Below are 20,192 nucleotides of genomic sequence, written 5' to 3' on the forward strand. Positions count from 1 at the left end.
AGAGTGAAGAACAGCTGAACTCTTCAGTGAAGGTCTCCTGATCATCTGCTGAATGCTCCGACGCTGCTCCGTCACTGAGAGGCTGATGAGGGGTCGTTCCTGCTGCGAGGGACCGCTCCAAGGAAAGGGTCAGCAAAGGGTTCTTTGGCAAACCCTTTGGTAAATCTCAGACGAGCAGCTGGATGCTTTACGAGGTCAGATGGTTCCATAGATGCATGGGAAATAAGGGTTCCACAGTTCTTCAGCTTTGGTAATACCAGCCTGCGATACAACCGTACACATCTCTCTCTCTCTCTCTCTCTCTCTCTAGCTGTCTTTATACCTCTCTCGCCCCCCCCTCCCAATCTCGTTTGAGCTGAGTGCACTTAAAAATGAGGATGCACAATAACAATAGCCCCACCAGCCGCTGTGCCGGGCCGTAGCATGTGGCCTAGCGGGGGGATAATCACATGACGGTCAATCTAGGTCATTTTTTGTTTGAGAGCGGGGGTCCCATGTGCATATGTGTGTTTGTCCCTGGGTGGGCCGTCGTTAGTAGCAGCTCTGCGGTGGGACTGAGCGTACGTGGTTTGTCCTGTACGCTGTTGTTTTGTAGTTTTTGCGAGTTTGAGACTCTCCTCTATTCGCTCCTTTGATTTCCCAGGTCTGTCGTTCGCCTCCAGGCGGTACTTAGGGTCGCGACTCGGGTCAGTGGAATTAGAAAGGAGTGGACAGAGCGATTTGCAGTGTCTTGGGGAGTGGCCGAGCCAGTGCACCTACCGAATATCTGAAATTATTGAGAACTTTTTCACGAACAAAATTCGGTGACGCTCGCGAAGGTTGGGCAGGTCGTCCGGCCTCTACTGGATCAGCGCCTTCCGCGCCGTAACCCGGACTGTGTTTGTGTTAACAGGGCACCGGCCATGCGCTGACTGTGAAGGGGGGCGCCATGGACAGACTGAAGGACGACGTCCCAACGACCAGGCCAGGGCAGATCCCTGTCCATCCCATGTCCATCAGGTAAGAGAGTATGGTGGTTCTTCTTTGGACTAGTCATGGTCTAGGACGTCTGTCAGAGCCCCCGGAAGTTGGGGTCTCGATCATTGTCCGGTCGGATGTAGAGGAGGAACGGTCAGGTGTGAAGACCAGAGCTGAAGACCTAACCGATATGGTCTGAACATCTCCGAAATGGTAAGGCTTGTGGGTGCTCCTGGTCAGCAGTGGCGGCAGGGTGCCGGACGCCCAAGGCTCATCAGTGCAAGGGTATCGAAGGTATCGGAGGTTGTCCCGCCCCGGCCGAACTAACGGAAGGGTGGAATGATTGTGAGGAAAGCGCCCCCTGCTGCCACACTGATGTGTAACTGCCTGCCTGTGGGTGCTCGAGCCGTTAGCTTAGCCGTCTAGCTGTCTGTACTCCATTTAGCATGAAAATAGCTGCAATAACTGCAGTCGCAGCAGCTATCTTGATGCTAACCTGGTGGCTAAACACTTCCATTAATGGTTAGCTACACGAACCAAGAGGCTTAATTCTTTAGTATTGAGCTAAAGCTAAGAAGCTAATGTAGCTAACCATTTATTTAAGCGTATAGCTGCGAAATTAGCGTGACTTTTGACTGCCGCATAGCTTAAAAGGAGCAGCCGTAGCAGCCATCTTCAGGCTAACCTGCCACCTATACACTTCCATTAATGCTTAGCTACATTAGCGCATGTAGCCTCAGAGCAACCATAGCTAACCATGTATTAAAGTGTATAGCTGCAAGATTAGCGCTACGATAGCCGCTGTTACTGTTTTTTTGGGGAGCAAGGAGCAGGCGTAGCAGCTGTCTTTATGCTAACCTGGCACCTATACCCTTCCATTAATGGTTAGCTACATTAGCGCACTGAGCTAAACTAAAGCATTAAATCCCAGACACAACAAGCGCGAAAGCTACAAAGCTAATGTAGCTAGCTATTTCTTTAGGAGTATAGCTGCCAGGTTAGCATGAAGACAGCTGCTGCGACTGCTCCTTTTAAGCTATGCAGCATTCATAAACAGTTATAGCAGCTGTCGTAGCAGCGATCTTCATGCTAACCCGCCGCTTATACACTTCCATCAATCTTTAGCCACATTAGCTTCGTCGCTTCAGCGCAGAGCTGCAGAATTAAGTCTCCGACAGCGTAGGTTAACTTTTCAGGTCGTCGGGGTGGTACCGGCTGGCCCCCCCAAAATGCCAAGACGGCGAATCACGAGCCCAGATGCGGGTGTTGTGCGTATGCGATGCTAATACTGCGTGTTGCTATTACACACTTTATCATCCTGGCAGGTGTCATGAGATGTGCGGCTGTTGCCATGGCCACAGAACTGTGTGTGTGTGTGTGTGTGTTGTGTGCTTGCGCGAGTGTGTGGGTGCGCCGCAATCCCTCCGGAGGCGCTGTCGTTCTTATCGCGGGTCATATGACCTCCTCTTCTCCCTGAGAGATGGATGCAGTTATCTCCCTCTCTCCTCTCTTCACTGGCTCCGTCAATCAGCATTACTGGCACACACACACACACACACACACACATACACACACACACACCTACCTAATTTAACGGCTGAGCTGGTAGCGGTACACTACAGCATACTACATTACTTTATCTGAAAGAAGGTATTAAAGCTATGGCTCACGTTTTTCACCCTCGCCTCATCGGCGCGCTGTTAGGTGGGTCGAGAGCCGGCATCGATGTCAAAACAAGCTCTTTATCAGGGGCCGACTGATGGGGAAGTTGGGGCCCATCCTAGCGCCCTTGCATCAGAAACCTTGCCGACTAAGGCCCTGCCACTGTGGCCCGAGGATCGCTGGTTCTAGCCCTGGGTCATTCTGCCCAGCATCAGCAACTTAGGCATTAGCAAACTAGCGGACTAAGGCCTGTGGCCCGAGGATCGCTGGTTCTAGCCCTGGGTCATTCTGCCCAGCATCAGCAACTTAGGCATTAGCAAACTAGCGGACTAAGACCTGTGGCCCGAGGATCGCTGGTTCTAGCTCTGGGTCATTCTGCCCAGCATCAGCAACTTAGGCATTAGCAAACTAGCGGACTAAGGCCTGTGGCCCGAGGATCGCTGGTTCTAGCCCTGGGTCATTCTGCCCAGCATCAGCAACTTAGGCATTAGCAAACTAGCGGACTAAGGCCTGTGGCCCGAGGATCGCTGGTTCTAGCCCTGGGTCATGCTGCCCAGCATCAGCAACTTAGGCATTAGCAAGCTAGCGGACTAAGGCCTGTGGCCTGAGGATCGCTGGTTCTAGCCCTGGGTCATTCTGCCTAGCGTCAGCAACCTAGCATCAGCAGGCTAGCAGACTGAGGCCCCGCCACTGTGGCTCTCAGATCGCTGATTCTAACTCTGGGTCATGCTGCCTAGTGTCAGCAACCTAGCATCCTAGCATCAGCCACTGTGGCCCGAGGATCGCTGGTCGCTCATGCTTCTCAACCAAGCAAATAAGCCCAAAACTGACAGGCTGAGTTATATCATTGGGTAACGGCAGTAGGTTGTGGGTTTAAGACCCTCACCCTCCTATTACCTAATTCTGTAACTCGATCTGTCAGTTTAAGGCTTATTTTCTCGCCTGAGCTCTAATTGTTATGGCCGTTTAAGGCTCAACCAAGCATTTAAGCCTCAAACTGGCAGGCCAAGTTGCCGCAGTGGACAATAACAGGAGGTTGTGGGTTCCATACCCCCAAACTCCTAATACCTGTAACTTGATCTGTCAGTTTAAGGCTTATTTTCTCGGTTGAGCTCTAATCAGTATGGATGTTTAAGGCTCACCCAAGCATATAAGCCCGAAACTGACAGGCTAAGTTATGTCATTGGGGAATAGCAGTAGGTTGTGGGTTCAATACCCCCAAACTCCTAATACCTGCAACTTGATCTGTCAGTTTAAGGCTTATTTTCTCGGTTGAGCTCTAATCAGTATGGATGTTTAAGGCTCAACCAAGCATTTAAGCCTCAAACTGGCAGGCCAAGTTGCCGCAGTGGACAATAACAGGAGGTTGTGGGTTCAATACCCCCAAACTCCTAATACCTGCAACTTGATCTGTCAGTTTAAGGCTTATTTTCTCGCCTGAGCTCCAATTGTTATGGACGTTTAAGGCTCAACCAAGCATTTAAGCCTCAAACTGGCAGGCCAAGTTGCAGCCGTGGATAATAACAGGAGGTTGTGGGTTCAATCACCTAATTCTGTAGCTTTTTGTTTTTAGTTATTTAAGGCATATTTTCTTGCTTGAGACCCAAACATTTAGATGTGACGCAGCACTCTTAGCATGTTGCTATGTCTCTAATGCCTCGAAAACCAGACAACACAACGCAACTGTCACGACTTCAGAAGGTTTTCTGTCGCGTTATGAATCCTGTGGAAAGATCCAATCCAATTCCGGCGTCTCATTGTAGCCCCTGTTGGACTGCAGTAGAGGCAGCTTTGGTGTCAGTGTTTATGCGTATGCTTGTGTGTTGGGGGAGGCTATAATAAGAAGCATAAGAAGTGCACCAGCAGAACAGTAACAAGCCTCTCTCTCTCTCTCTCTCTCTCTCTCTCTCTCTCTTGCTCTCTCTCTCTTTCTCTCTCTCTCTCTCTCTCTCTCTCTCTCTCTCTCTCTCTCTCGCTCTTGCTCTCTCTCTCTCTCTCTCTCTCTCTCTCTTGCTCTCTCTCTCTCTCTCTCTCTCTCTCTTGCTCTCTCTCTCTCTTTCTCTCTCTCTCTCTCTCTCTCTCTCTCTCTCTCTCTGATGTGCGATGAGCCGGTTTTGTGGCTTTGTTTGTGTTTGTCAGTGTGAATCCACTGACACTGCCGCCGCCGCTGCGCTGGGGGAGGATGTTATTTTGGTGCGAATGTAAATTGGGAGTGTGCGCGAGTGTGAGGGGAGTGTGTGCTTCCGTGCTCGTGGATGTGTGTATCCGTACCCGAGTGTGTTGCAGGCAGGCCATTTAAGTGAGGCCGCCGCGCTCCGAGATGCTGACAGAGCCACGTCTCTCTCTAACGACGCTGGGAAGGTCAGCGCAAATGAGCCTCTCCAGTCAAACGTACCTGCGCTCCAGAACAGTCCACAGCTTGGGCTCGGTCCGGTGGGCCGCATAGCATGTTTACAGTGGCAGCCTCGGACCTGTCTTTGGCGGGAAAAGGGCCTGACGGTTGCTATAATATCTGAGATGGTTGCTATGATATCTCAGACGGTTGCTGTAATATCTGAGGTGGTTGCTATGGTATCTCAGACGGTTGCTATAATATCTGAGGTGGTTGCTATGATATCTCAGACGGTTGCTATAATATCTGAGGTGGTTGCTATGATATCTCAGACAGTTGCTATAATATCTGAGGTGGTTGCTATGGTATCTCAGACAGTTGCTATAATATCTGAGGTGGTTGCTATGATATCCCAGACGGTTGCTATAATATCTGAGGTGGTTGCTATGGTATCTCAGACGGTTGCTATAATATCTGAGGTGGTTGCTATGATATCTCAGACGGTTGCTATAATATCTGAGATGGTTGCTATGATATCTCAGACGGTTGCTATAATATCTGAGATGGTTGCTATGATATCTCAGACAGTTGCTATAATATCTGAGGTGGTTGCTATGGTATCTCAGACGGTTGCTATAATATCTGAGATGGTTGCTATGATATCTCAGACGGTTGCTATAATATCTGAGATGGTTGCTATGATATCTCAGACAGTTGCTATAATATCTGAGGTGGTTGATATGGTATTTCAGACGGTTGCTGTAATATTTGAGGTGGTTGCTATGGTATTTCAGACTGCCTCTGTGTTGAATCAGCGGCGTCTGTTATTAGCATGATTAGCATTATTAGCATGATTAGCATTTTTAGCATTGGAGCTCAGATCTGGGCGAAGCTGCGGCGGCTAAAGCCTGAACCTGACGACGTGGGACTGCGTAATTGTGTTGCTTGTTTGAAAACTCCTCAAAGGCTTTCTTTGACAGAGATGGAAGATTTTCAAGTAACCAACCCCCCCAAACACACACACACACCCCTTACACACACACTCACACACACACACACACCCCTCACACACACCTCCACGCACCACCAACCCTGTTTTCCTTGTTTTTTCCCCCTTCTGTCTGTTCCTGTCTCTATTGAACTAAGAGATGCAGGTAAGCACCTGTGCCTCCGGCGCTCTGTGTAAAACACACACACACACACACACACACACACACACATATACACAGTAAATGAAAGTGGTAGCGGTAGCTCTCAGCTTATTTGTTTGGCCATTAATGCTGCCCCTCAGGTCACACAGCAGCAAAATGGATCTGAAGTGTGTGTGGACAGGAGTACAAAGTACTCTGAAGACTGAAGTGTGTGTGTGAGAGTGTGTGTGTGTGAGAGTGTGTGTGTTTTTGCGTTGCTTTGCGTTGTGTGTTAAGGAATGCTCTTACAAATAAAGGTGGGTTTCTGAACGATGCCATAGAAGCTCTATAATAAAAACACACATTCATATCAGAACATTATGACCATCTACCATCACTGGGCTCGGAGGACATTAGCGAGACGCCGTGGCATGGACTTAGGTCTTAGGTGATGGAAGGTCCCCCACTCGCCGGACTCGGCAACATCCAAGGAAGTTTCCAAGCAGTTTCCGAGATGCTACCATTTACCCTTCGCCCGGTACCCTTGCCCTGGCATCACGTGGCATCACGTGGCATCTGTGACGTCCCGGCCTGGGTGGTCATAATGTTCTGATATGACCGTGGCATAGTGGTAGTCCGAGTGGTAGCATCTCAGAAGCTGCGTACTTCCTAGGGTGTTCTACAGCCGTCGTAGTCCCAGACGGAACAGTGGTGCCATACGGGTCACTGATGCCAGAGGGGAGCGATGACAGTGCCCCACTGTGGAGCAGCGAACCTCTAGACTGGACACCTTCCATCGCTTATGGTGGTCATAATGTTCTGATGTAATAAACTATAATATAATCAATTAGGATATATCATATTCACGTGTCTTTAAACCCATTTACTCCTGAAGAACTGCTCTTCTAAGACCCCACATGTTTGTGTGGGTGGTCTTGAGCTGCAAACCCTTAAGACCTAGAATGGGTATCCTAGAATAGACCATCAAACCGTGCAGCTCAAAACACTGCTGTTCCTCCTTCAGAAGAACGTCCAGCAGAACCAAAACAGAGCCTGAAAACAGGCCGATTCCAAAACCCTGAAACTCTTACATCACAGTCGCGACCCGTTATATAAAATATAGATCCGCCCGCAGGTCAAAGCCCTGGTCAGAGTCGAGCGGTGACTTCAGGAGACTTCAGAGGGGTGGTGTTGATGCTGGAGAGCAGCTCATCGCCTTCAGGCGCTGCTAGGCATGGGAATTTCTGGTTGCTATGGGAACCAGGCCTCGAAACTGCAATTGTCTGCGGAAGGGAAGCTCGAACCCGCGACGCAGCAAAAGCCGCAAAGCCAAAGAGCCGACGCTAGCTTTAACATCGCCATCGTCCGCTCCCTCGAAGATGAAGTGGACTACCCCAGCTGACCCAAACTGGACACTCATCGGAAGGGGGTTACCATTCAGGGGTAAAATAACAGGGTGGTAAAAAGGCTTGTTAAAGGTCTTATGAGCATTTTTCACTCCGACCGAAGTCACACCCCTATTATTCTCCACCTAAATACTCAGCAAATGGCGAGACCACGCTTGCATCCAAATGATAATTAGCACAAGGTCGGGTCTTTGGCCAGGTTGTCCAGGCCCGTATTGCATGCAGGTATAGGGGGAGGCTATTGCTGTGTGTATGTCTGGTTCTGAGCGAGAGCGTTCGGTCAGTGAGGCCGATCAGCGGCGTTAAATGATCCAAGAGTGTGCCCAGGAGGAAGCTAACCGAGCGCAACGGCAGCTACTTGCCCCCTGGGCTTTGTTCCCTCTCTCGCTCCAGCAGCAGCGCTGCACTCCTGACCCGTGAAGAATCAGGGCCAAAAGGGAGCAATTGATACTGTTACTGAACCACAGACGCTCGTGAGTCTGGTTCATGTCTTTGATCTCTGGTCTTTGTCTTTGATCTTTGATTAATTGAATTGAATCGTGGATTTCCCCATTTGTCTTTGTACAGCATTGAAGTTTATCTGCACTTGGTTTGTCTGAATCAGACCGCAGGCTCTCCGAATCCTGTCTGAATCAGACTGCAGGCTCTCCGAATCCTGTCTGAATCAGACTGCAGGCTCTCCGAATCCTGTCTGAATTAGACTGCAGGCTCTCCGAATCCTGTCTGAATCAGACTGCAGGCTCTCCGAATCCTGTCTGAATCAGACTGCAGGCTCTCCGAATCCTGTCTGAATCAGACTGCAGGCTCTCCGAATCCTGTCTGAATCAGACTGCAGGCTCTCCGAATCCTGTCTGAATCAGACTGTAGCCTGACAGAATCTTGTCTGAATCAGACTACAGCCTGACAGAATCTTGTCTGAATCAGACTACAGCCTGACAGAATCCTGTCTGAATCAGACTGTAGCCTGACAGAATCTTGTCTGAATCAGACTACAGCCTGACAGAATCCTGTCTGAATCAGACTACAGCCTGACAGAATCCTGTCTGAATCAGACTACAGCCTGACAGAATCTTGTCTGAATCAGACTACAGCCTGACAGAATCCTGTCTGAATCAGACTACAGCCTGACAGAATCCTGTCTGAATCAGACTACAGCCTGACAGAATCCTGTCTGAATCAGACTGCAGCCTGACAGAATCTTGTCTGAATCAGACTACAGCCTGACAGAATCCTGTCTGAATCAGACTACAGCCTGACAGAATCCTGTCTGAATCAGACTACAGCCTGACAGAATCTTGTCTGAATCAGACTGTAGCCTGACAGAATCCTGTCTGAATCAGACTACCGCCTGACAGAATCCTGTCTGAATCAGACTACAGCCTGACAGAATCCTGTCTGAATCAGACTACCGCCTGACAGAATCCTGTCTGAATCAGACTACAGCCTGACAGAATCCTGTCTGAATCAGACTACCGCCTCACAGAATCTTGTCTGAATCAGACTACAGCCTGACAGAATCCTGTCTGAATCAGACTACCGCCTGACAGAATCCTGTCTGAATCAGACTACAGCCTGACAGAATCCTGTCTGAATCAGACTACAGCCTGACAGAATCCTGTCTGAATCAGACTACCGCCTGACAGAATCCTGTCTGAATCAGACTACAGCCTGACAGAATCTTGTCTGAATCAGACTGTAGCCTGACAGAATCCTGTCTGAATCAGACTACCGCCTGACAGAATCCTGTCTGAATCAGACTACAGCCTGACAGAATCCTGTCTGAATCAGACTACCGCCTCACAGAATCTTGTCTGAATCAGACTACAGCCTGACAGAATCCTGTCTGAATCAGACTACCGCCTGACAGAATCCTGTCTGAATCAGACTGTAGCCTCACAGAATCTTGTCTGAATCAGACTACAGCCTGACAGAATCCTGTCTGAATCAGACTACCGCCTGACAGAATCCTGTCTGAATCAGACTGTAGCCTCACAGAATCTTGTCTGAATCAGACTACAGCCTGACAGAATCCTGTCTGAATCAGACTACCGCCTGACAGAATCCTGTCTGAATCAGACTACAGCCTGACAGAATCCTGTCTGAATCAGACTACAGCCTGACAGAATCCTGTCTGAATCAGACTACAGCCTGACAGAATCCTGTCTGAATCAGACTACAGCCTGACAGAATCCTGTCTGAATCAGACTACCGCCTGACAGAATCCTGTCTGAATCAGACTTCTGTCCTGTGTTGTGATTCCTGAAATGTGTAGAAGTGTGAACGTAAGCACTGTGCTTTACCTGCCTGGATCTTTAAAAGATCAGAATGTGCGTCTGATGCGTCTGATGCGTCTGACTGTTGGAGTTTGTGTTTGTATGTTTACACAGCGCTCTCACCAGGACAGTGGAGATCTCTGGAGACCTGGGGCCTTTGGGAATTAAAGTTGTACCATACTGTTCTTCACTGAGTGGACGGTAAGAAAACACACACACACACACACACACACACACACACACACACAAAAGCCTGGTGCTTGCATTGAGCTGTAAAGCAGTGGAAGAACTGTGTTCTCTGGAATGATGGATGATGGAGCTCCATCCAGTACTGTTGGGATGAGGTCGGGTGGTGATCATCATCATCCAACATCCTGACCTCACTAACAACATCCTGCTCTTGTTGCTGGATGCAATCAAATCCTCACAGCAGTGCTCCTCCAAAATCTAGTAGAAAACTTTACAGTTACTCCAGCAGAAGCAGGATGAATGAGCAGGTGTCCAAATACTTTTGTCCAGACAGTGTATATAATCAGATAATCATGTGGCAGTAGTGCGGTCAATAAAATCATGCAGGTACGGGCCAGAAACTGGTGTATGTACACGCTCTCTCTTTCTCACAAACACACACACACACACATGCACACACACACACACACACACACACATGCACACAGACCCAGGAAGGAAACGTGAAGGTGACTAGGGTACAGCTCACATCCTAAGGTCAAAGCTTCAGTTCAAAGGGCAGCCTGACACATGGACACACTCGCACACACTCACACGCACTCGCGCGCACTCCCTGCGTGTGACAGGAAGAGGCTTTGAAATGTCACGCTTCCTGTTTTGGGTGGGTTCTGCAGCAGGTATTCACTAATGGGCTCTTTTAAGGATGATCATTGTATTTATCTGTGTGTCCTTTCCATCATCTGTGGCGCGCTCTCGCTTTCTCTAGCTCTCGCGCTTTCTCATTCAGGGGTGCAAATGTGTTTAGTGACCTGCTGACCTCTCGAAAGCGGTCTGTCGCATTAAAACACACACACACACACACACACACACACACAGTTTGCAGATACAGGCGGACACTCGTCATTCACCACGCTCTCGCGCCGCTAGACCAGCCTGCATTCACAAAGGCCCTGTGAACCAGGCAGCACAGCTCCTCCACCCCACCGCCGATATCTACAGCGCCCAGCACAGCCAGCAGCCATGTGCTGCCCACCACCCAAACAGGGACACGCCATCCCCACAGCCCAGAGCCCCTTCTGGCCCAGACTGGCCCGGTCATTGTCCTTTAAGTCAGATATCCCATGTCAACCAGCAAGTCCAGCCCGGCCCAGGTCATCCCATCCACCCATCATGTTTGTTTGTATTTTGTTCATACATAACAGCATTTGTGTGTGTGTGTGTGTGTGTGTGTGTGTGTGTGTCGTCACTTAGCAGCAAAATGAATCTTGCACTCCTAATAAAAGGGTTCTAAGAAGAACAAAGAAGGCAAAGACATATTTAAGCCTTCAACTTCTGGCTTCTACATCATCTTACCTGCACATGTGAAGGGCCTGTTTCACTCATTTCTCACCACTCCACTCACTCTTTCAGTGTGTTTAGTCTAGCTCGCGTAGCATTCAAGCAGTTTTTAAAGGCATCTCCACATAAAAGCTGGATATTGTGATTGATATGAAGTGAGTGATCTGGATATTTGAATATTTTCACTTTGTTTCCCCTGAGACTTCAAATGAGTGTACAGTGTGATGAACGTTAATGATGGACGATGGCATTGATATCTGCACATAATGACCGGTCCTCCTTTGTAGTTCTGCTGGCAAAAACTGGAGCTTTTCATTTTGAAGCTCATTTAAATACACTTTATTCGCACAGGTGGAAAAGCATAGACTTCAAAAACCTCATTCAGCTTTAATAACTTTTAATATATAAGCGATTTGTTCACCTTTCCCACCTGCGGACTGAAGTCTAGGCTTTTAAAGTTACCTCCAGATCCCTTGCTGTTAATCTGCAGCATTACTGCCCATAGTGTCTATTAGTGACTTCCAGTTTCTGGACCTAGATGTCCTGGTAAAAAGACGTCATAATAGTTATAGATAAAGCTACAGAAAAGGGGCTTGTAGAGATAAATAGACAAAAGTATTCGGACACCTGCTCGGTCACTGTTTCTTCTGAAATCAAGGGTATTAGAAAGAGTCTATCCGGCTTTTGTTGGACTAACTGTCTCTACTGTCCAGGGAAGAAGGCTTTCTACTAGAATTTGGAGAAGCATTGCTGTGAGAATTTGATTGCGTTCAGCGACAAGAGCTTGATGTTGGATAATTGATCACCACCCCATCTTATCCCCAGCTCATCCCGAAAGTATTAGAGGGGGAGCACCAACCATCATTCCAGAGATGCTTCTGGGGGGCTTTATACCCTCTAGCCCACGCCTGGCATGGTGGGGCAAGGCATAGTGCCAATAGGTTCATCTGCTCTAGAGTGTCGGAGTCCTCACCCTGACCCAGTGACGGGAGCATTACATGTGATGGAGGTCGTTATTAACCATCGATTGGTGTGTTTCGTCTCAGGACCCTGGGCCTCCACGTGAAAGGCATCGAGGAGAACAGCCGCTCGAAGCGCGAGGGCATCTTTCAGGAGGACGAATGCATCGTCCAGATCAATGGCACCGAGCTAATAGACAAGTCTTTTGCTCAGTGAGTACCTTCACTTCCCTCTCTCCCTCATCTCTTTCCTTTTCGCCTCTTGTTGATGTTCTCGCTGTCACGCCGCCTCTCTCGCTTCCTCCCTCAGCCTTCATCCCTCCCTATATCTCCCTCTCTCATCCCTCCTACTCCTCTTCCACCGCCGAGTCTTTACCCCAAACAAAAGAGCCGACTTTCTCGCTCCCGCTCTCGTCGCGGCTGTGGAGAAGCAGCCCTATTAAGTGCCATCGTGGAATAGGACAACCTTCAGAACGCCTGCGGATTAAATGAAGTGTGGCGGGCGACTGAAGAGAGAGAGAGAGAGAGAGAGAGAGAGAGAGAGAGAGAGAGACCTGAGGTGAACTCCAGAAGTTCTTCCTTACTCTCTTACTCACTGAGTAGCTGACATCCTTGGATGAACACTGACTGGCCACTTTATCTGAAACCCCTTCCTTGTGGTCCCATCTTGCTGGTGTCTAATACTACTGCTACTACCATTACTGCTGTTACTACACCTACCACTACTACCCCTGTCCCTATACTGCTACTACCACTGCTGCTGTTACTACACCTACTACTACTACCCCTGTCCCTATACTGCTACTACCACTACTGCTGTTACTACACCTACTACTACCCCTGTCCCTATACTGCTACTACCATTGCTGCTGTTACTACACCTACTACTACTACCCCTGTCCCTATACTGCTACTACCACTGCTGCTGTTACTACACCTACTACTACTACCCCTGTCCCTATACTGCTACTACCACTGCTGCTGTTACTACACCTACTACTACTACCCCTGTCCCTATACTGCTACTACCACTGCTGCTGTTACTACACCTACTACTACTACCCCTGTCCCTATTCTGCTACTACCACTACTGCTGTTACTACACCTACTACTACTACCCCTGTCCCTATACTGCTACTACCACTACTGCTGTTACTACACCTACTACTACTACCCCTGTCCCTATACTGCTACTACCACTACTGCTGTTACTACACCTACTACTACTACCCCTGTCCCTATACTGCAACTACCACTGCTGCTGTTACTACACCTACTACTACTACCCCTGTCCCTATACTGCTACTACCACTACTGCTGTTACTACACCTACTACTACTACCCCTGTCCCTATTCTGCTACTACCACTACTGCTGTTACTACACCTACCACTACTACCCCTGTCCCTATTCTGCTACTACCACTACTGCTGTTACTACACCTACTACTACTACCCCTGTCCCTATTCTGCTACTACCACTACTGCTGTTACTACACCTACTACTACTACCCCTGTCCCTATTCTGCTACTACCACTACTGCTGTTACTACACCTACTACTACTACCCCTGTCCCTATTCTGCTACTACCACTACTGCTGTTACTACACCTACTACTACTACCCCTGTCCCTATTCTGATTATACTACTATTATACTACTACTACTACTACTACTGCGACTATTATTACTGCTACTACTCATACTACTATTACTACTAAAACTACTACTACTATTAGTACTGCTGCTACTACTAATACTATGCATACTACTACTACTCCACCACTACTATGACTACTAGTACTACTAATCTACTACTACTACTACTACTATTACTACTACTACTGATCTACTACTACTACTACTACTACTACTGATCTACTACTACTACTACTACTACTGCTACTACTACTGCTACTACTGCTACTACTACTACTACTGCTACTGCTACTACTACTACTGCTACTGCTACTACTACTACTGCTACTACTACTACTACTGCTACTACTACTACTGCTACTACTATTACTGCTACTACTACTACTGCTACTACTACTGCTACTACTACTGTTACTACTACTACTGATCTACTACTACTACTACTACTACTGCTACTGCTACCTCTGCCGCTACTAATACTGCTGCTACTACTGTTGCTACTCCTACTGCTACTACTGCCGCTACTACTGTTGCTACTACTGCTAATGCCAAAACACCTTCCACTGTTTCTGCTGCTGGCTGACTAATGCTGTGTTCATGACACCTGGAATGTTCCACCCTCAGAGTGTCCACTCAGTCTCAAGTGATTTGAAGTCTGGAAAAATGGGGAAATCCTTCTCAGTCTGTAGATATCAGTGAATTGTGAATTTGACATGTCTTGTTCTGCTTTCCAGATCGCAGGAGGTCTTCCGTCAGGCTATGTCCTCCTCACTTGTCCACCTTGAGGTGCTACCTGTAGCCAACAAGCTTCACTATGAGAAGAGTCTCATTGGCCAACTCTTCACTGGCCCTGACCCCGGCACCTCTGCCGTCCCCAAGGTCAAGAGCCCATTCTTGGTTCGCAAGGGCGACGCCAAGGCCGTAGAGCGGCTCGTGCGACCAAGCGCTGAGACTCCGCCTCGGCAAGAAACCCCACCTCCTGTCAAGCACGCCCCCGCAGAGGTCGAGCGTCGCCAGGAGACCCCGCCGCCTCCTGTCAGTGCCTCGCCCACTCCCAAGGGGCGCAGTGAGAGTCCCGCCTCCAGAAGAAGCCCCGCCCTTGCCCCACTGCCGAACGTGGCGAATAAGAAAGGCGGCAAGAAGATGAAGATCAATTTGACGAAAGGTGGGTTGTTTTGCATCAGGTTATGAGGACGAGGACGTTTTACGCGAGACGTCCTTCATGGACTTCTTTTCTAATGCGGGTTATCAGCTCAGATTCCAGCTCTGTGGACTGACGTGGCTGAAGTCTATTAAACGTCAGTCATTGTGGTAATTAGTGCTGTTCATTTATTTAGGAGTAAAAACAGAGTCCTGCATCTCGTCTCTTCTCAACTCCTCTCATGTCTTCATTTCATTCTCTTCTGTTTTGGTCACCTATCATCTCTTGTCATCTCTTCCCACCTTGTCTTGTCTCATCTCGTCTCATCTCTTCTCTTCCCATCTCGTCTCTTCTCATCTCGTCTCATCTCTTCTCTTCCCATCTTGTCTCGTCTCATCTCTTCTCTTCCCATCTTGTCTTGTCTCATCTCGTCTCATCTCTTCTCTTCCCATCTTGTCTTGTCTCATCTCGTCTCATCTCTTCTCTTCCCATCTTGTCTCGTCTCATCTCGTCTCATCTCTTCTCTTCCCATCTCGTCTCTTCTCATCTCGTCTCATCTCTTCTCTTCCCATCTTGTCTTGTCTCATCTCGTCTCATCTCTTCTCTTCCCATCTTGTCTCGTCTCATCTCTTCTCTTCCCATTTTGTCTTGTCTCATCTCGTCTCATCTCTTCTCTTCCCATCTCGTCTCTTCTCATCTCGTCTCTTCCCATCTTGTCTTGTCTCATCTCGTCTCATCTCTTCTCTTCCCATCTCGTCTCTTCTCATCTCGTCTCATCTCTTCTCTTCCCATCTTGTCTCGTCTCATCTCTTCTCTTCCCATCTTGTCTTGTCTCATCTCGTCTCATCTCTTCTCTTCCCATCTTGTCTTGTCTCATCTCTTGTCTCGTTTCCTTTCTTCTATCATCACTTTTTTCTCTTGTTTCTTCTTTCATCTCTCCTGGTCTCTTCTCCTTTTATTTTCTTTTTGTCTCTTCTCTTCTATTCTCATCTCCTTTCTTTTGATTTCCTTTTGTCTCTCCACTTCTCTTCTCATCTCTTCTCTTCTTGTCTCTTTTCTTTTTAGTCTCGTCTGTTCTTCTCTCTTTGGTTCCTTTTGTCTCTGTTCTTCTCTTTTTCTCTGGTCTCTTCACTTTTCATGTCTTCTCTTTAGAATTCTTCTCTACTCTTTTTGTCTCTTCTAGTTTCCTCCTGTCTTCACTTCTTTTGTCTTGTGTTCTCTTCTCTTCTCTTTTCTTGTCTTCTCTTCTGGTTTCTTCTCTACTCCTCTCCTCTCTTCCTGTGTCGTTGTTTTGTCTCTTTTCTTATTCTTTCCTCTTGTCTCTTCTCTTGTCTTTTCTTCTCTTCTTGTCTCCTCTCTTGTCTTCTCTTCTGGTCTCTTGTCTTCTCTTCTATTCTCTTCTTTTGTCTTTTCTTCTCTACTCTACTCTTCTTGTGGGTTCTAGTTTCCTCTTGTCTTCTCTTGTCTTGTCTTGTCTTTTGTTCTCTTCTCTTGTCTCCTCTTCTTGTCTCTTCTCTTGTCTTCTCTTGTCTTGTCTTCTGTTCTCTTCTCTTGTCTCCTCCTCTGGTCTCTTTTTTTGTCTTCTCTCCTGGATTTTCTCTACTCGTGTCTTCTAGTTTCCTCTTGTCTCTCGTCTTGTCTTGTCTCGTCTTGTTTTCTCTTGTCTTGTCTTCTCTTCTGGTTTCTCCTCCAGTGTCGTCGTCTTGTCTCTTGTCTTGTCTTGTCTTGTCTCGTCTTGTCTTCTCTTCTGGTTTCTCCTCCAGTGTCGTCGTCTTGTCTCTTCTCTTGTCTTCTCTTGTCTTGTCTTCTCTTCTGTTCTCTTCTCTTGTCTCCTCCTCTGGTCTCTTCTCTTGTCTTCTCTCCTGGATTTTCTCTACTCGTGTCTTCTAGTTTTCTCTTGTCTCTTCTCTTGTCTTGTCACGTCTTGTCTTCTCTTCTGGTTTCTTCTCGACTCCTCTCTTCTCCTCCTGTGTCGTCGTCTTGTCTCTTGTCTCGTGCTTTCCTCTGGTCTCTTCTCCTGTCTTTTCTTCTCGCTTCTTCTCATCTCATCCCTTCTCTTTTCCTCTCTCCTCCTCTGTCGCCTGATTGACAGGCTCTCTGGGTTTAAAACATTAATGTAAGTCAGTCGGGAGCCCCACTGGGAGATGGGATTTCATCATTTGCCATCTTTAGTATGCCGGATTGGTTTCTATCCTGTGTAACATCTTTCAGTCGTGACTGCGAGTGTGTTTGAGTGCGAGTGTGAGTTTGTATGTCTGTGAGTGTGAGAGTGGGTGAGAGAGCTATCCTTAGCTTCAGTAATCACACGTGCCCTCGGGGATAGCGGAGTCATGGGGAATGCGTCTTAGGATGATTCCCTAAGCCTCTCTCTCCATCTTTCTGTTCTTGTCTGTCTCTCCTTTTCTCTTTTCCTGTTCCTCTTTCCCGCCCTCTCTTCTTTTCTTTTCATTTCCCTTCCTTGCACCGCCACTAATCTCCCTCCAACAAGCCTTTCTCTCTCTCTCTCTCTTTCTCTGCACTCCTCTCTCCCTCTCGCTCCTCCGTCCACTCTCCATATCCTGCTCTCCCCATCTCCGAGGCTCCCCCCAGAATGTGCTGGCGTGTGAAATTAAAGCGCAGACCTGTCTAATCCCCATAAGAAAACATTTATCAGTGTGCAGCGGCAGAGACGGGGGCGTTCACACCCCTTCAGGGTGACCAATAGCTTAAACACTGCTCACCGGGCAAGAGTGCCCTTATACCCATTCAGCCAGCAGTGCAGGGGCCCTGTGAGAGCGAATTCTGGGCCAGCATGTCAGGTCACAGACTTCAGGCATTTTCAGACATGCTTGAAATACATATTTGAGATCTGAAGGATTGTTTTGCAGTTTGTGCTTGATGATCTTGCAGATCAATAAACTCAAAAAATCTAGATGTGTATTATTTTGTAGTTTCTATAGACTCATTAAGGGCATATGCTTTCCATAGTCCTGCTAGTGCCCTATACCTTCCATAGTCCTGCTAGTGCCATACACCTTTCATAGTCCTGCTAGTGCCATACACCTTCCATAGTCCTGCTAGTGCCCTACACCTTCCATAGTCCTGCTAGAGACCTACACCTTCCATAGACCTGCTAGAGACCTACACCTTCCATAGTCCTGCTAGTGCCATACACCTTCCATAGTCCTGCTAGTGCCCTACACCTTCCATAGTCCTGCTAGTGCCATACACCTTCCATAGACCTGCTAGTGCCCTACACCTTCCATAGTACTGTTAGAGCCATACACCTTCCATAGTCCTGCTAGTGCCCTACACCTTCCATAGTCCTGCTAGTGCCATACACCTTCCATAGTCCTGCTAGTGCCCTACACCTTCCATAGACTCATTTAGCACCACAGTCCATAGACTCATTAGTGTCATGGACCTTCTGAGGTCCTGTTTGACTCATAGACCTTCCATGGAGCTGTTAGTGCTGTGGCCATTCCCAAAATCATACAATAGGGCATGATTCTGGTCCTTTTCGTACCATAGACTTTGTACAGTCCTACCTAGGACCACAGATCTGTCACAGCCACCATAGACCCATTGCAGCAGCCAGTACTATAGGCCTACTAGCATCCTCCATCCTCATCCTCCATCATTTTGTGTCACTGTCAACAGGTACCGAAGGGCTTGGCTTCACGGTGGTGACCAGAGACTCCTCCGTGCATGGTCCAGGGCCCATCTTGGTCAAGAGCATCCTGCCCCGCGGAGCTGCTGTGAAGGACGGGCGCCTGCAGTCCGGGGACCGCATACTAGAGGTGAGGGTTTCAGGGTCCACTGCTAACTCCCACCCACTAGCCCGCCCTGCAAGCTGCTTTCCTAAGCTGCTTCTGCTCTGTTTCCACCGCAGGTCAATGGAGTGGACATAACAGGCCATTCGCAGGAAGAGCTGGTGGCTATGCTGCGAAGCACCAAGCTGGGAGAGACCGTGTCACTGGTTATAACCAGACAGGAGGAGCTGTTTATACCCCGAGAACTAGTGAGTCTCCCTTTTCTTTCCCCCCTCATCTCATCTTCACACTACTACCCCCCCCCACCCCCCTCTTAACCAGGCCACCCCCCCCAACCTGTTTGGGATATGTTGATTCAGCTCCTGGCAGGAAGTCTTGTGCACGCTCGGCGGTTGGACGGGAAGTCGCTGGGGCATGCTGGCCCACCACCTCTGCCAGATGTTGGTGCGGGGGCTTGTGGCTTTCTGACCTCCTTTTGAAAGCACCCCAGTGTTTTTTTGCGCCCCCCCTTCCTCCGTTTTGTAGGCCTCTGCACATCAGACCTCCCTCAGAAGCCCCTATATCCCTCAGCTCCGGAAGCAGACCCCCGTCCTTCCATTGTGTCTGTGTCTATCTGCAGTTCATTCACACCGCTCCCTCAGCTCATCAAACGCTCCAGCTTTCAGACGGGACAGTCATAAACATGTCAGGCGGGACGAAAAACAGTCCCTGATCTATCCAGCGGCCTCGCACCGCTCGCCTGCATTGCTTCCTCTACAAGACGTTTGATGTCGCGTAATAAAGATGAACGTGCAGCGGAGAGTCGGCCCGGAGAGTCGGCCCAGAGAGTCAAGCCGGAGAGTCGGGCGACGCGACTTACTGGAGCTTAAAAAGAAAGGGGCTTCAGATGGTCTGATGCCATAGAAGAAGCCCCAAAAAGAACGGCAAGATGTTCTTCATTGATAAAGAACCTCACATGAAGGTTCCTGAGAACTTTCAGAGGTTCTACACACTCACACATCTTCATTACAGGCCTGATTGTTATTATTATTATTATTATTATTATTATTATTATTAGGGCTTTATTAGGACTGAGGAGTGAGGAGCTGTATAGGGAGAAGGCTGACACTGACTGAAAGTCTGGGCACCAATCAGGCTGAAGTCAGCTGTGTAATGAGTAACTGGTGGTTATTGGCTTTTGTTAATAATTAATATATAATGCACATCGCAAAATATTACTATCTGATTATCACCTTCCAGTTCATCTTCTTCTGAGTCGTCTTCTGCCTCTGCTTCGATTTTCTGCTTTTGACTTTTCTGTCTCTGCTGCTTTTGCTCCTTCTGCCTCTGCTTCTTGTTCTTCTGCCTCTGCATATTGTTCTTCTGCCTCTTCTTCTGTACTTCTGCCTCTGCATCT

At 48.3% G+C, this 20,192-nt stretch overlaps 1 protein-coding gene across 1 annotated transcript in view; it reads left to right on the plus strand.

Moving 5' to 3' along the window:
* Positions 1-20,192, plus strand: part of pard3ba (par-3 family cell polarity regulator beta a) — a 167,434-nt gene that overhangs the window by 52,822 nt on the left and 94,420 nt on the right. Inside the window, exons 5-10 of the mRNA XM_072656724.1 lie at positions 893-999; positions 9,875-9,961; positions 12,334-12,459; positions 14,638-15,068; positions 18,684-18,823; positions 18,916-19,044. Coding sequence (XP_072512825.1) covers positions 893-999; positions 9,875-9,961; positions 12,334-12,459; positions 14,638-15,068; positions 18,684-18,823; positions 18,916-19,044 — 1,020 coding nt within the window. The remainder of the gene's footprint in view (positions 1-892; positions 1,000-9,874; positions 9,962-12,333; positions 12,460-14,637; positions 15,069-18,683; positions 18,824-18,915; positions 19,045-20,192) is intronic.

The sequence above is a fragment of the Salminus brasiliensis genome, chromosome 15, assembly GCF_030463535.1.
Source record: "Salminus brasiliensis chromosome 15, fSalBra1.hap2, whole genome shotgun sequence".
Taxonomy (NCBI): domain Eukaryota; kingdom Metazoa; phylum Chordata; class Actinopteri; order Characiformes; family Bryconidae; genus Salminus; species Salminus brasiliensis.